The 16,754-nt window shown below is 40.4% G+C and overlaps 1 protein-coding gene across 1 annotated transcript in view; it reads right to left on the minus strand.

The window, feature by feature from the left end:
* Nucleotides 1-1,103: 1,103 nt before the first annotated feature.
* Nucleotides 1,104-16,754, minus strand: part of OSTM1 (osteoclastogenesis associated transmembrane protein 1) — a 29,515-nt gene continuing 13,864 nt past the window's right edge. Inside the window, exons 4-7 of the mRNA XM_073675807.1 lie at nucleotides 11,123-11,220; nucleotides 10,853-10,984; nucleotides 9,170-9,335; nucleotides 1,104-3,550 (exon numbers count right to left, since the gene is read on the minus strand). Coding sequence (XP_073531908.1) covers nucleotides 3,495-3,550; nucleotides 9,170-9,335; nucleotides 10,853-10,984; nucleotides 11,123-11,220 — 452 coding nt within the window. The 3' untranslated portion in view covers nucleotides 1,104-3,494. The remainder of the gene's footprint in view (nucleotides 3,551-9,169; nucleotides 9,336-10,852; nucleotides 10,985-11,122; nucleotides 11,221-16,754) is intronic.

Below are 16,754 nucleotides of genomic sequence, written 5' to 3' on the forward strand. Positions count from 1 at the left end.
ACTTTAAAAACAGTGCATGTCCACCTTACGCGTTTCAAGCGTTACCGCTCTTTATCATAGATGTCATAAGTCTATGATTAAAAGTAATAAAGCTCAAAACACATAAGGACATGCACGGTTTTAAAAACTGAAAAGATTCAGTTTTAATTGAGTGCCTGACATCTCAATGAAATTTTGCATTGACTCCAAAATATTTGCACCCAAGTATTAAAAATTATCCCTATATGCATTTACTTTTGAGCCTATGAAAATATATGGACCATGTAAAATGGTTGTATATAATTTATAATGTAGCTGAAAGTCTATACGCCAATAACATCTTTATGGCCATTGCTGCAAAACCATTATACTGGTCTACAGAGGCTAAATCATGACATTTCTGTCACTGTCCAAATACTTCTTGAAACATGCCCATTGTAGGCTGTAGAGGTGACAGGTACCCAGGGCTGTGGAGTCTGAGTCGGAGCCCATTTTGGTGGAGTCGGAATCGGAGTCTGTATAAAATGGACCGACTCCGACAATATATAATAAATTGGGTACAGTAATTCAATGCAGTTTGTGGGGAATATTTTTTCAGAAGAATTTGGGAAAGTTATGAAATGTCCTATAAATGTCTGTCCTATTGCTGATCTAAGGGTCTAGACTTTTAGCTGAGACGAATCTGTGCTACAGTAAATTTATCACTATAACATGAGCCATGTATGAGGGAGTCGGAGTTTGAGTCGGTGTCATGGAAAATGAGGAGTCGGAGGTTAGGCTTACCGACTCCACAGCCCTGCTGGTACTCTAAGCAACAAAATACCTTCATTTTTAAGAAATAAATGGCCAAGTTGTTTGTTTTTCCAAGCACTTTGCAATTGTATCCATTTTACAAATATGAGAAAACCCCTTTAACTCCAGTGCCAAATTGTGTAAATAGCCAAACTTTGTCATTACACCTTGAGTTTTTTCCTTCTGCAAGTCTAAAAGTGCATATACCTGGATAGCACATCCATACATGCGTGGGTGCGGATGAGACATGTTAATACAAGACAGTAACTTGGCATTTCCCCCCCATGTAAAACTTGGTGCTGCATAGATCAGAAAAGAAATAAATGAATTCATTGGTTTAAAATGTTTATTAAAATTCATAGTCTTTTGCAAACAATATATGTTACAAATATACTGATATAGACTATACAAATGAAACAGTATATAAAGTCTTTAAAAGGGGTCGTCTAGTACCATTATATTGATGATCTATCCCACAGATCGGTCATATATATTAGATGGGTGAGGGTCCAACACCAGGCAACTGCTTCATACAGTTTTAGTGGCCACTGCCAGGTATTGGAGTTGCGCTTAAATTGAAAGGAGTAGCATCTGATCTGCAGCACCCGACAGCGGACACTACACTGTACGGAATGGCAGTGTTTCGTGCTGTAGACTATACATCAGATCTGCTGGCGGCAGTAATAAGAGCTAATTGTTGGGGCTGTCAGACCCTCATCAACATAATAGTACTGGGAAAACCCCTTTAATTATAAATATGGGCTCAGAATTCAAGTACCAAAACCAAGTGAAGAGTGCTGCTTGGCCCATTAATTTGCATTTCCCAGGCTCAATACAAAACAAGATCTATATATCATCAGTGCAGAGTGGAAATGAAGTAGCAAGCAGAGTCAACCTCAGCCATTGCCAGATATTTAGCCCACTCTATTAACCATGGATCCAGCAGTCTTCGGAACCACAGAATCCTCCATTGTTACTGTGTAAGAAATATCCTGTATGTGATCACATCAACTCTAGTCGAGAATGACCGGAGAGTTTTATTACTGGTCACAATTATATATTTTTCCATATAACAAAAGAACGATGAAAATAAAATCACACAAAGATAAAGAATAGCATATCCTAACCCAACAAAAAGCCAGATAACAATAGTTTAAATAACTATTTCTTCAAAATACTGGAAAATGAGAAATTTCTCTCTGTAAAAATCTCAAAAATCTAAGCCGTTTTTGAATGATTTTAATTGGCTACAGAGCCAGGAAAGTAAATTAAAGCCGTTTCACCACTAAAGCTCTTAACTGCCCTATCCTGTAGTAATGACTTTCAGCCCTACTTAGCATGAATGTGCTCAAAAAGCCACTGATTACGGAATCAAAGCTGTCATTCTGTAACTTGGCAGATGTAAACCAGCTTTTATTAGCATAAATGAAAGATTGCTTTGAACAGCCCTCAATCATATGATTCACCAAATCAAGGTAATACTTTCAGAGTCTGCATGGGCAGCAGCCTGGCTAATCCAGGGAAGCCAAAATTGGAGCACTGTGGATATCAACACAATAACTCCGTCCCTTGCGATGATCTCACTGCCGCATTCTGAAGTCTCGTCAACGAAGTAGAAATAAAATGTAATGACAACATCTACTGCTATAATGACATCAGTCCAGGAATGTAACGCTGGAATGATATAATGAATGAGCATTGCATGAAGGCCAAAGCAGCAAACCGTAACATTGCACAAAGCACACCTCCCTCACTAAATGCTGGGAGATCTCAGAACATAATCCTAGCTGCCAGCTTTGAACCCAACCCACTCAAATGTGCATGTTTGATTTTAGTATTCCTATTAGGGGTTGAAGACAAAAAAAAAAAAACACAACACTTTAGGTGTTAACTAGTGTTGAGCGAGTATGTTTTGTTAACCCTTTCGGTGAGTATGCTCGGGCCGAGCTCCGAGTATTTACAGCTGCTCGGTGATATGGTTGAATCGCTCCCGTGTGCATGATTTGCGACTATTTGACAGTTTTACTACATGTGAGTAATGTCTATTTCTTACACATTGACAGCTTTATTACATGTGAGGAAACAGTTGCAAATCATGCACACGGGAGCGAATTCAACCATATCACCGAGCAGCTATAAATACTCGGAGCTCGGCCCGAGCATACTCGGACAGAACATACTCACTCAACCCTAGTGTTAACTTATCTTCTTCTCAAAACTAAGAATTTAATGGGTTAAATTCTTGCATAATTGATAATAGCCAAACAGCACACATCAGAGGAAACAGGTTGACCCAACACACCTTAGTTGGCATGTCCCAATAAAATCGACTGGACCTACCAGAAATGTGTATAACTAGCCATAGGCCTATGCCATGTACCTGGGTGCATAGAACACATCGGCTTCTATGGATTTTTTTTCAAAATGAAAATGTAACAGCCATTTCCAACTTATGTTTCACTGTAAATCAAACAAGAAAAAATGGAAAATCTAAGACATGGATATCTAACTAATTCATAATTCCTGTAAGTGAATAGGGAGCTTGAATTATATATAAAAAAAAAAAGCAGGAAAATGCCAAAACACGGATGAAGTCACTATCTTTCTTCAGTAGTAAAGGACCCATTGTGTTTGAGATACCCATGTCTTGTGGCTTTGCATAGAATGCATCAGTGTATAATTTATAATCCTGTGCGAATGTTCCTTCCTTTGCCGAGTTTACTTCAGTTACGCTTGTCCTGTATGTTTGCTACGCTGGCAGCAGACTTAAATCTTTTGGCTGAAATATAAGAATACATACTTTAGTATATCTGAAAACTTGTCAAGAAACAAACCACAAATCCTATCAAACAGACACAAATTGATGTATAATTAAAAGTATATTCAGTTTTCAGGGTGTCAAAGATTACATCTGTGAGACTTCACCAAGGTATTCGTATGTGTAAAATATATTATACACAATATTTGGACAAAAGTATTGGGACATACCTTTTAATTACTACATTTGGGTTTTTCCATTCTGTCCTGTTGCCACAGGTGTATAAAATCCAGCCCCTAGCCATACATTCTGCTTTTTCTAACATTAGTGAAAGAATAGATCACTCTAAAAATCTCATTGAATTTGAATGTGGTCCTATAATAGGAGGTCACCGATGTAACAAGTTCATTCAGTTAATTTCTGCTCTCCTAAATATTTTGCATACACTCTACGGGCTCAATAACTTCAGAGATACAAACCTCCTCCCGGACATTAACCAAACAGAAACTGTGTTTCGGGAATTACAGTACATCACCAAGCACAATGCCAAGTGTTGGATGGAGTGGTGTAAAGTGCACTATCACTGTACACTAGAAGCATGTTCTGGGGGGTAATGAATCACACCATCTCGTAGTCTGACGGATGAGCTTGGGTTTGGCGAACATCAGGAGAACATTATTTTCCTGAATGAAATGTGACAACTGTAAAGTTTGGTGGAGCAGGGATAATGCTATAGGTTTTTCTTAAGGACAATTGAATGCTTCCAACTGTAGGGAAGGGCATTTGCTGTCCGAGCATGAAGATATGGTTGGGCGAGTTTGGTGTAAAAAAAATTTGACTGACTTGCACAAAGCCCTAACCTCAACCCCATCAAACACCTTTGGGATAAACTCGATTGGAGATGATGAGCCAGATCCAAAATGTTGTAAAAAACCTTCCCAAAAGAGTGGAAGATGTTATAGCTTCAAAGGGGGAACCAACTCCATATGAATGCCTATTGATGTAAAATGGGATGTTATAAAAGCTCCTACAGGTATACTGTGTGGTGTCCCGATAGCTTACATCTGTAAAATTGATTTCTACATAAGAGATTTGTTTTGATTTGCTCCTCGAGCCTTTGGGTTATTCTCCACTGAGGTCTACAGAAGATCTTATTGTGTCACTCCCGGAATAGTCTAGTTTGCTCCTGCTAACCACTAACTTTGTCTGTGGAGTCATTAAATCTCTTCAGCCATGTACAGTCATGGCCAAAAGTATTGAGAATGACACCAAAATTCTATTTTCACATGATCTGCTGGCCTCTGGTTTTTATTAGTGTTTGTCTGATGTTTAGATCACATACAGAAATATAATTGCAATCATATTATGAGTACCAATAGGTTATATTGACAGTTATAATGAGTTAATGCAGCAAGTCAATATTTGCAGTGTTGCCCCTTCTTCTTCAAGACCTCTGTAATTCTCCCTGGCATGCTCTCAATCAACTTTTGGACCAAATCCTGACTGATAGCAGTCCATTCTTGCATAATCAATGCTTGCATTTTGCCAGGATTTGTTGGTTTTTGTTTGTCCACCCGTCTCTTGATGATTGACCACAAGTTCTCAATGGGATTAAGATCTGGGGAGTTTCCAGGCCATGGACCCAAAATCTCTATGTTTTGTTCCATGAGCCATTTAGTTATCACCTTTGCTTTATGGCAAGGTGCGCCATCATGCTGGAAAAGGCATTGTTGGGCGCCAAACTGCTCTTGGACGGTTGGGAGAAGTTGCTCTTGGAGGACATTCTGGTACCATTCTTTATTCATGGCTGTGTTTTTAGGCAAGACTGTGAGTGAGCCGATTCCCTTGGCTGAGAAGCAACCCCACACATGAATGGTTTCAGGATGCTTTACAGTTGGCATGAGACAAGACTGGTGGTAGCGCTCACCTCTTCTTCTCCGAATAAGCTGTTTTCCAGATGTCCCAAACAATCGAAAAGGGGATTCATCAGAGAAAATGACTTTGCCCCAGTCCTCAGCAGTCCACTCCCTGTACATTTTGCAGAATATCAGTCGGTCCCTGATGTTTTTTCTGGAGAGAAGTGGCTTCTTTGCTGCCCTCCTTGAAACCAGCCCTTGCTCAAAGAGTCTCCGCCTCACAGTGCGTGCAGAAGCACTCACACCAGCCTGCTGCCATTCCTGAGCAAGCTTGGCACTGCTGGTAGTCCGATCCCGCAGCTGAAACAGTTTTAAGATACAGTGCTGGCGCTTGCTGGTCTATCTTGGGCGCCCTGGAGCCTTTTTGACAACAATGGAAGCGCTCTCCTTGAAGTTCTTGATGATGCGATAGATTGTTGACTGAGGTGCAATCTTTGTAGCTGCGATACTCTTCCCTGTTAGGCCATTTTTGTGCAGTGCAATGATGGCTGCACGTGTTTCTTTAGAGATAACCATGGTTAACTGAAGAGAAACAATGATACCAAGAACCAGCCTCCTTTTAAAGTGTCCAGTGATGTCATTCTTACTTAATCATGACTGATTGATCGCCAGCCCTGTCCTCATCAACACCCACACCTGTGTTAATGGATCAATCACTAAAACGATGTTAGCTGCTCCTTTTAAGGCAGGACTGCAATGATGTTGAAATGTGTTTTGGGGGTTAAAGTTCATTTTCTGGGCAAATATTAACTTTGCAAGTACAGTAATTGCTGTTAAGCTGATCACTCTTTGACATTCAGGAGTATATGCAAATTGCCATTACAAAAAATGAAGCAGTAAACTTTGGAAAAATTACTATTTGTCTCATTCTCAATACTTTTCGCCATGACTGTATACAGTAGATCTTCTGTATGGTGGAGCATAAGGAGTAAAGGAATTAAGACATGATGTGTCCATTAAATAGGTTTTCCATAGCTTTAATTGGTTATATGCCTAATGAATACAGTATAATTAGGCCAGCTGCACCCATAATCAGTTAGCAGCTTTGTTTGCAATCACCTGGCCCCCTGACACCCGGCTCTGGTTACACATCGACACAGGAAATGCCATCATATGTCAAGTACATGACCAGGAGCGAACTGGCTGGTATCTGAAATTGAGCCGCTACCTGACGAACAAATGCCTGGCCCGTTCCCCTGCTTAAACTGGAGCCGGAGCTGTGTAGGCAGAGGTGTGACCAATCAAACATCTTATTATGAAGAGGTTAAGACAGGCTAATTTTTCCACTTATGACTGCTGCAGTAATGGCGACTTAAAGCGGTTGTCTGGACACACTAATTATTAAACTATTATAAAGCCCATGAGACAAAGTAAATTTACTTCTTGTGAAGATTCTTGCTTGTTCCCAAGCTGTCACGTGGTCATGTGACCACCAGCTTACACCGCCTGCTACAGTCCCTTCAAAGCTCAGAATACAGAGATTTCCTGCCTCTGCTTTCAACAGAACACAGCCTGTCACTCAAGCCAAGCCTTGCATGTCAGGGGCGGAGCTCAGCAGGCGCCCTCAGGGCAGGGGGCATGGCCTGTGAATCTCACTGTGCAGGGGCAGAGAAGGAGCAGCTCAGATATCATCAGACTCTGCAACAGATCTACCTGTTCCCAGCTGCTCTCCTCCTTCACCGCCTCCCACCATAACTGTCCCCTCTCCAAATCCTCTGGCCACAGAACAAATGTGCAAATTGCTGTGAAGATTATGTCAGACGTCTGCGGAAGAGGAGGGCAGCAGGGAACAGTACTGAGGAAAGGAGAGGGTGTAGGGAGGCTGCGGAGGAGGTGGACGGGGAGCAAGCATGTCACAGCAGTCCACGCTCTGTTTTTTTCCATATTGAGGCTGTATTTTCAAGAAAAGTCTGAGTGTGGTGGGCTGGCCGGAGATTAGTAGCCAACTAGATGCAGTGCGCAGGCATTGGGGGGTAAATGTAGTTTGGGTGGTCCAAGGGAGTACAATAACAAACCACATGGATTGCTAAAGGTATATGAAGTGTAGCCCTTTGTGTAAACTCAAGGTAAAAGTGTGTGTGTGTGTGTGTGTGTGTGTGTGTGTGTGTGTGTGTGTGTGTGTGTGTGTGTGTGTGTGTGTGTGTGTGTGTGTGTGTGTGTGTGTGTTCTTTGATTACTATAGGAATAAAATGGTGATATAATAAATAATAACATCATTTGTTTGCGGGACAATTGGGAGGAAACCAGACTGTTGGCTGATCCTGCCAATGGTGGTAGATTTGGCAAATTTTGGTATAATGTGTATGGAGCCCTTTAAAGCCATTGTACCAAAATTAATTTGACTGGCTCAAATTTGTGAACAAACTAGTTAAACTGTGGTGAATGTACTCATGAATAAGAGGGTTTTTTTTTTTGTTTTTTTTTTTATCAGCTCTCCGCACAGGAATTAATGTTATCTTTATGTCAAGTTATAGTAACCTGGACTCAGTACTTGAGCTTATATGTACATAGTGGGGCACAAAGTATATTAGCAAGTAAAAGCAACCCTATCATCGGGAAATTACAACCCTAACTAATGGCATGTGAATTAAGAGCCTTTAATCCCATTTAAACCCTCACTTTGCTTGTGGAATTTTTATTTTGACATCTTAGAGAAATATTACATTAACATTTGTCACAATTGTAGCAGGGTGGCTATTGCACTTCCAGTTCTCCTGCCCTGCTCCTTTCTCTCCGTCAGCCAAGTCTATCTTCTCTCAGTGACCTGCCTTCACCATCCAAGATTTTGCACAGGCGTCATTCATTGCCCGTGGTTCGTCTTCTCCCAGGGGACAGCACATGTGCAATGAGCTCTTGATGATATCCAAGAGATTAACTATTGATCTGTCCATGTGCTGCCCCTTCTAGGGAGATGACCTCAAGGCAATAACGCCTGTGCAAAATCTTTGGCGGTGGAGGATGGCCACAGACAGAATCAAGACCTGTCCATCAAAGACAGAAGGCAGGGAAAAGTGAGAGGCAGGTGAGCTGGAAGTGCAGTGCCCATGCCCCTACACTTGTGACTAAACCTTCAACGCTTGATTTGTCTAAGATTTCAAAATAAAATTCTACAAGCAATGTATGAATTTAAAATAAGGATTAAATGTGGTTAACCCACATGCCATTAATTTGGGTTGCTATATCATTATGACAGGTTCACTTTAAATAACTTACTAATTTAAGAACGTTTAAGGATTCTTTTTTTTGCATAGGGCAAATTCTTTAAAAGGGTTTTCCAACCCCCATGAATTTTTCTTTTTTCTTTTAAACAGCTGGCTATGATATAAAATAAAGGAGTAATACTCATTTTACCAAGCCAAAGATTCTCCTGTGGCTGGGCCACTGGTCTCTATTTATCGGTCGACAGCCATGACGTGACGTTTCAAATTGCGATTGTTACAGCCAGTCACTGGCTGTATAATGGCGTCACTGTTGCAGCTGTATGTGTAGAAAGGTCGTCGCAGAAGTCAAGTGAACAAAGACCGATGGGAACTAGAAATGCCATAGGAGCTGCTAGAAAGGTGAGTATTACTACTCTTGTACTGTCATACCATTGACATCTGTTTATAGAAGATTTCTTTAGAAGAAAACATCAGGCAAGACGGCAATGAAGCTAGAATTTCATGAAACAGACTGAATCTTTTGAATTTCTGCCACTTCCATACCATCTGTAGGAAATACTTACGCAATATAAGTTTGCGCTTCTTTTGTTCTGAGTGAAGGAAGCTGCTAAGATAAAAGACTACTGGTAGAAATAAGATGAATGCTGACACCGCAATCACCGGCACAGTATCGGTACAAGGTAATGTGCAGTTGAAAGTTTTGCTCCAAAGCTTGCGAGTACTGTTCATCTGAAATAGAAAAGTGGATGTTCTTCTCAGCAGTGTAGTAAAACTACCTTTATTAATATATTATATCTTAGTGTCAGGTCTTTAAATTGCAGTAGTCAGTAAATACTGACATACAGTATTTCCCATTGTGCCTAGTGATGCAATCATTGTGATGCCAAGCTGTTAGAACTGGGAAACTAAATTACTAGTGTATAGGCAGTTACAAATTAACATATAATCATATGCACCAGATGAGAAACTGCACAAAAAAAAAAAAATATCTTCATATTTGAATATACATGTTCCTCCAGATATTCTAACTGATGCAGTAATGAGAAGATTAAAGGGGTTTTCACGTGAATAACATCCATCACCTACACAGTAGATGGGCGATACATTTCTAAACACCGGGAGCTCAGCTCCACCAAAATGGACAGAGCTTGATGATCGTCTAACTCATGATGAGCTGTGGTGTACATTTCGCCAGAAATTTTACTGCAGTCCACTACTAGAGTAAGGTTTATGGAGAGACGCACAACACTTTTCAGACCTTCCCGATTCATTCATTGAAAGCTTGGACCTCTGACTCCAGCACACCCCTCGAACACTGGCCTTGATGAATCAGGGACTTAAAAGGGGTTGTCTGACCTTAAGCTACAAGTATGTAATTCATCTATGTGACTGCAGACCTGTGAATCCTCACATTGCACACACTGTGCGTTATGAGGATTCTCCGATGCTGAAAGCATGACGGCAAGTATGTGATTTGCATACATGCGGTCACGTGGCGACTAGATGGGTGCGACCTTGCTCAATTCAAGTGTATTGAACGAGGCCGGATACAGTCTAATCAGAATGTGGCCGGAAGTACACAAATCACATACTTGCGGTCATATGCTCCCGGTGCAGACATTGTGGGGATTCACAAGTCTGCAGTCACATGGAGTGATAGCAAACTTGTAGCCTAAGTCCAGAAAATCCAAAGGCTGCGTGCCCACGTTGCGGATTACAAGCGTTTTTGATGCGGAATTTCCGCAGCGGAAACGCTTGTAAAACGCTTGGTAATCCGCACCCCATGGTCCCCAAAGAGAATCCGCAAGTTCTATGCCCATGCTGCGGATTTTTCCGCAGCGTTTATGCTGCGTTCAAAAATCCGCAGCATGTTCATTAATTTTGCGTTTCCGCAAGCGGAATTGCCTTATTCAATGCATGAAAAAACACAAGGTAATTCCGCATGTCGAAAACACGCGATAAAACGCACGATAAACGCTTGTGGAATTCCGCATGCGTTTTCCCGGGAGAGGACTTGCAGAAATGAAGCAGAAATTTTCTGCTTCATTTCTGCATCATGGGCACATAGCCTAAAGCTAATTATGGTGCCATTATTTTTTCTGGTCTTCCCGTCATGGATTCCTTGGAAAAACTAGACTGGCTCTCCCCAGTACTAATAGGTAATTATTCATTTTCACAGTAAATATACAGACTGATGGTATATTTTCCTCTCTCAGAATTACACCTATATTCATATATGAACTTACAGCATCTTCTAAGTCAATACACAAGCCATTTTTATGCTCCAAATCATTGTATAAATTGTTTAGATGTCGGTAAGTCTCATTACAATTTAGGCAGACTCTTGAAACATTGCCTTGTGATGAGATTGGCAGCTCCTGAAAATAAAACAGAAAAAAAAAAACGCTCTTAGGAAGCATTGGTAATAAAAGAACTAATATAATATCACAATATGCAACACTGATAACACAGAAAAACAATTAGCCTGAACTAGAACAATGTAAGCCCAGACTGACCTTCATTGTATTGTTGAAGCACTGGATTAAGGAGTCAAAGGAATCCATGAATTCAGACGTGCTGTTTAATATGCCAGTGCTGTTTGTCTGTAAGCAGTCTGCAAAAATTAACTCAGATATTTATATAATTACTGTATGAGGTAAACAAAACAATTATCTTAATAAATTGAAACTTACAGAAAGTACAGAATGCTCATTTATTTTTATTTAAACTAAATAAAAAAAATCTTGCAATTTTCACACTGGCCACTAAGCCAAATACTAAACTCGTGCTTCCCATCCTGTTCAGGAAGTCAAATGAACATAGGCTGAAATAGCCTGGCTCGGACTTTCTACAGGAAAGCTTTATATGCATGATATGATGAGGGAATGGGAGGAGGTAAGCTTTGACCATCACCTATTGTAAATGGTGAATCTTGTGTTATCAACTGTATATATAAGAGGTGTTATCTTTCATTGTAATCCTGTGTGCAGAAAAGTCATCTCTACAGAACAGGAAGTGAGAGTCCGGGTGGCTAGTGGGAAAATTGCAAGATTTCATATAAAAATAAATAAATAAAATTAAAATAAATCTAGTGATATTGAAAAAGAAAATATCATCAATAATCATTTAAAGGGGTTTTCCCCATGAACAAAAGTTTTTCAATCAATAGATCTTGGAATAATAAATTCCACAATTGGACGTGTTAAATAAAATGTTCCTGTGCTGAGATAATATTATAAATGTGTCCCTGCTGTGTACTGTGTAATGGATGTGTCTGACCGTATTGGGAGATGGTTATGGTCTGATCATACTACAGCTACTGGGCAGGATGGGGTGGGGGATTGGAGGGGGACACAAGAGAGTATACAGACAGGACAGCATCAGATCGCAGCTGATTGTTTAAAAACAGGCAGGGAGATGTTTTACCCCACAAAAAGAATCAGCTGCGTTCCCATGCTGTAATGTCTGAATACTCCCCCCCCCTCCCCAGACACAGCCATTACACAGTACACAGCAGGGGCACATTTATAAGATTATCTCAGCACAGGAACATTTTATTTAAACACATCCAATTGTGGAACTTATTATTATTCCAAGATCTATTGATTAAAATGAACATTTGTTCGTGGGAAAACCCCTTTAACATAAAAACCTGATTTAAACAATTAATTAATTTCCTGGTGACACGTCCCCTTTATGTTGTTCTGCCATCTACTGCTTCATTATGACTTTTAATACCCATGGGCCAAATCATTGTAACATTCACAACAATTACTCTAACTTTTCTACAGTAGGCCATCACTTTTAATAAAGAAAATATACTAATATGATATACTATGTTGATCACAAAAAGAGAGATTATGACTATCTTTATCAGTTCCATAGACTGAGTATAAGTACACCAGCCAGTACATTTAAATAGGCCACACAAGACCGCTGATCCTCATTGGTGGAGGTCCTAGTGATCAGACACATCATATACCCTGTGGATAGATAATAAGGTATGATTTAGGGGTGACTCCTATGCTGAATACCTGTTTACTTGTAAGTATTATCCCTTTAGCGGGCCCTGCACTATGCTCTGATATATTGTTTTTTGATATACTATTGTGGCTAATTATCTGACTGTATAGTACAACTTGGATATAGTTCTATCAAATGGGTCTGTATTGACATTTATATTACTTGTTATTTATGGCTTTTTATAATTGTAGCTACCCTTCATAATATTTTGATAAGAATTATTCTTATACAGTACAGACCAAAAGTTTGGACACACCTTCTCATTTAAAGATTTTTCTGTATTTTCATGACTATGAAAATTGTACATTCACACTGAAGGCATCAAAACTATTAACTAACACATGTGGAATTATATACTTAACAAAAAAGTGTGAAACAACTGAAAATATGTCTTATATTCTAGGTTCTTCAAAGTAGCCACCTTTTGCTTTGATGACTGCTTTGCACACTCTTGGCATTCTCTTGATGAGCTTCAAGAGGTAGTCACCGGAAATGGTTTTCACTTCACATGTGTGCCGTGTCAGGTTTAATAAGTGGGATTTCTTGCCTTATAAATGGGGTTGGGACCATCAGTTGTGTTGTGCAGAAGTCAGGTGGATACACAGCAGATAGTCCTACTGAACAGACTGTTAGAATTTGTATTATGGTAAGAAAAAAGCAGCTAAGTAAAGAAAAACAAGTGGCCATCATTACTTTAAGAAATGAAGGTCAGTCAGTCCGAAAAATTGGGAAAACTTTGAAAGTGTCCCCAAGTGCAGTTGCAAAAACCATCAAGCGCTACAAAGAAACTGGCTCACATGAGGACCGCCCCAGGAAAGGAAGACCAAGAGTCACCTCTGCTTCTGAGGATAAGTTTATCCGAGTCAGCAGCCTCAGAAACCGCAGGTTAACAGCAGATCAGATTAGAGACCAGGTCAATGCCACACAGAGTTCTAGCAGCAGACACATCTCTACAACAACTGCTAAGAGGAGAATTTGTGCAGCAGGCCTTCATGGTAAAATAGCTGCTTGGAAACCACTGCTGATGACAGGCAACAAGCAGAAGAGACTTGTTTGGGCTAAAGAACACAAGGAATGGACATTAGACCAGTGGAAATCTGTGCTTTGGTCTGATGAGTCCAAATTTGAGATCTTTGTGTGACGCAGAAAAGGTGAACGGATGGACTCTACAAGCCTGGTTCCCACCGTGAAGCATGGAGGAGGAGGTGTGATGGTGTGGGGGTGCTTTGCTGGTGACACTGTTGGGGATTTATTCAAAATTGAAGGCATACTGAACCAGCATGGCTACCACAGCATCTTGCAGCGGCATGCTATTCCATCCGGTTTGCGTTTAGTTGGACCATCATTTATATTTCAACAGGACAATGACCCCAAACACACCTCCAGGCTGTGTAAGGGCTATTTGACCAAGAAAGAGAGTGATGGGGTGCTATGCCAGATGACCTGGCCTCCACAGTCACCAGACCTGAACCCAATCCAGATGGTTTGGGGTGAGCTGGACCACAGAGTGAAGGCAAAAGGGCCAACAAGTGCCAAGCATCTCTGGGAACTACTTCAAGATTGTTGGAAGACCATTTCCGGTGACTACCTCTTGAAGCTCATGAAGAGAATGCCAAGAGTGGGCAAAGCAGTCATCAAAGCAAAAGGTGGCTACTTTGAAGAACCTAGAATATAAGACATATTTTCAGTTGTTTCACAGTTTTTTGTTGCGTATATAATTCCACATGTGTTAATTCATAGTTTTGATGCCTTCAGTGTGAATGTACAATTTTCATAGTCATGAAAATACAGAAAAATCTTTAAATGAGAAGGTGTGTCCAAACTTTTGGTCTGTACTGTATTTACCAAATTGGTCTGAAGCCCATTATCAAATATATTCATTATACAGGCCGCTCTCTTTAGGGTACTTTCTATTGTTACATATGTGGGTTATTTATACCTAAGGTCTCAGCAATTGGAAGTGGAAGGTTTCTGTTTTTTAATATTGTTTTTATACTATGATATTTTTTTAAATTGCCTTAATAAAAATATATTTTTTAATATGCATCTTCCTTGAGCTTGAGTTCATTTAGCTCTAGTCTCTGTGTGCTATGTATTTAATTTTGGAAGTATTATTGGCGACCTATGTGCTATATAATAAGGTATGATTGTAGTACAATACCTTCATTTACCAGGTTATATAATAAAAGTGTCTTTTTTAGAAATACCCTGCATAATAGAATCATTTACTTTACAGTTGTAATAGGAGATGATTCACCTCAGGCCTTCCAAGACCACAGAGGAATTTATCACTTCTTTGGCTGTGGGGTGTATAGGCCCCCTATATGCAATAGAGCAGAGGTCCCCAACCATTCTGACCTGGAGAGCCACATTCAGCTCAGAGAGGGTCATTAGCCATATTCAGGGGTGAGAGGGTCGTGAGCCACATCCAGCTCCTCCCCCCTCACAGTACTGGCAACCAATGCCCCCATTACGAGTATAATAATAGCCAAACTTTTCCACAGATATCCCCTCGAAGCAGTATACCAAGATCCAGGGGTCCCCACAATACCCCCATTCACTATTCTCCCATCAAGCACTCCTACCATACAGTCACATCCAGCTTCAAGCACCTCCACTGACAGGTAGTATCATCCCGTCTCCAGCGTACAATACCTAAATGATCTCTAAACCTAAGACCAGTATATGTGCATCCAGATCTGCTCTTCTGTGCAGGGCTACTCACAAAATTCACCATCTGTAGACCTGCTCTTTATAGCTGTGTGCTAGACCTGGAGCTAATACACCAAGCTGGCAGACAGCCGCGAGCCACAATTTATGGGACAGTGAGCCACATGTGGCTCCCGAGCTACAGGTTGGGACCGCTGCATTAGAGTAACGTCTGGCTAGGCAGACAGTCTAATATGTATGGTGGCTCCTCACAGATGATAGCAATGATAACCTGGGTAAATAAGGATCAGGCATGTCTGGTTTTGAACTGCCGATCATTTTATTCGCAGGCAAGATATGCTGCAAATAAACAGCAGTTCTCGTAGAAAATACAGAAGCGCTTGGCAGGGCGAGCACTCTTGGGTATGGAGGAGTCCGTAGCGATAGTTGCCAGCTGAACCATTCACCTAACAACAGATTGGCTGGCAGCTATCTATTGTGTATTGGGACCAAAATAATGAGAGGCAACCTGTGACTGGCAGAAAAGTTCATGTCCAGGGGCAAAAATTGTACCTTAATCCAAGTATAACAAACACACTTTACTCCTTAATCAGACAGTATAAACAGTGTATACAGTAAAGAGCTTTTAACAGTTACTGTACATCAGTGGTCAAGAATCCTGAGGAGTGTTCATGCTTGAACACAGGTACCCTTTATGAAAGATTGTTAGATGTAGGTGCAAATCTAGAGCTAAACAGGATTGATAATGAGGGGCCGATAGTAAGCCCTCATTAGGACGTCAGTTTTTTTGATGTCCGAGAAAAACTGACGAGTTTCATGAGTGATTTTCATCACGGTTTCATCAGAGTTCCATCAGTTTTTTACACTGCTGAGAAAAAAAAAAAAGCTTCTGCACCTTTTCCTTTGTCAGTGATTTTTTCACTTAGCCATAAAGATGAAGTACAGATTTTGATCCAACAATCGGATCACTATTGGACCCATCTCCGCAATTTTGCATAGTCTGCTCGGTCGGAGGAAAAAATCTGACACGTGAACAGCCCCATAGACTGCCATAGGTATGAGTGCTGTCCGTGAAAAACTGATGTGTGAATGAGTCCTAAAAGTACACTCATTTAAAGTGGTGCAAAGATAAAAGTATAACAGTTGCCAAGAAGCTAGTTAAATTCCTATTTTTCAGAGGCAATTTGCAAAATATAATCAGTAGCTTGATAGGACAACACTGGTTAGAAAAAAAATAAAATTCTCCCCTACAGTTATGAATGCCCACTCACTGACATAGTATAGCTAAAATAAGGGCCACAGAATTATAGATTTTATTAGATTATTATCCAACGAATATACAGCACTAACCCCCTGATAAATGTTAACTGCTTTTCTATTCCAACTCAGCTTCTAGCTGCCAAATTGCTTAACACCTTTGTGACATGGCTGACTTGGTCTTTACAAATTCATTTT

This window comes from Phyllobates terribilis, unplaced genomic scaffold (genome assembly GCF_046119375.1).
Source record: "Phyllobates terribilis strain yellow unplaced genomic scaffold, ASM4611937v1 Scaffold_3__8_contigs__length_932513732, whole genome shotgun sequence".
Taxonomy (NCBI): Eukaryota; Metazoa; Chordata; class Amphibia; order Anura; family Dendrobatidae; genus Phyllobates; species Phyllobates terribilis.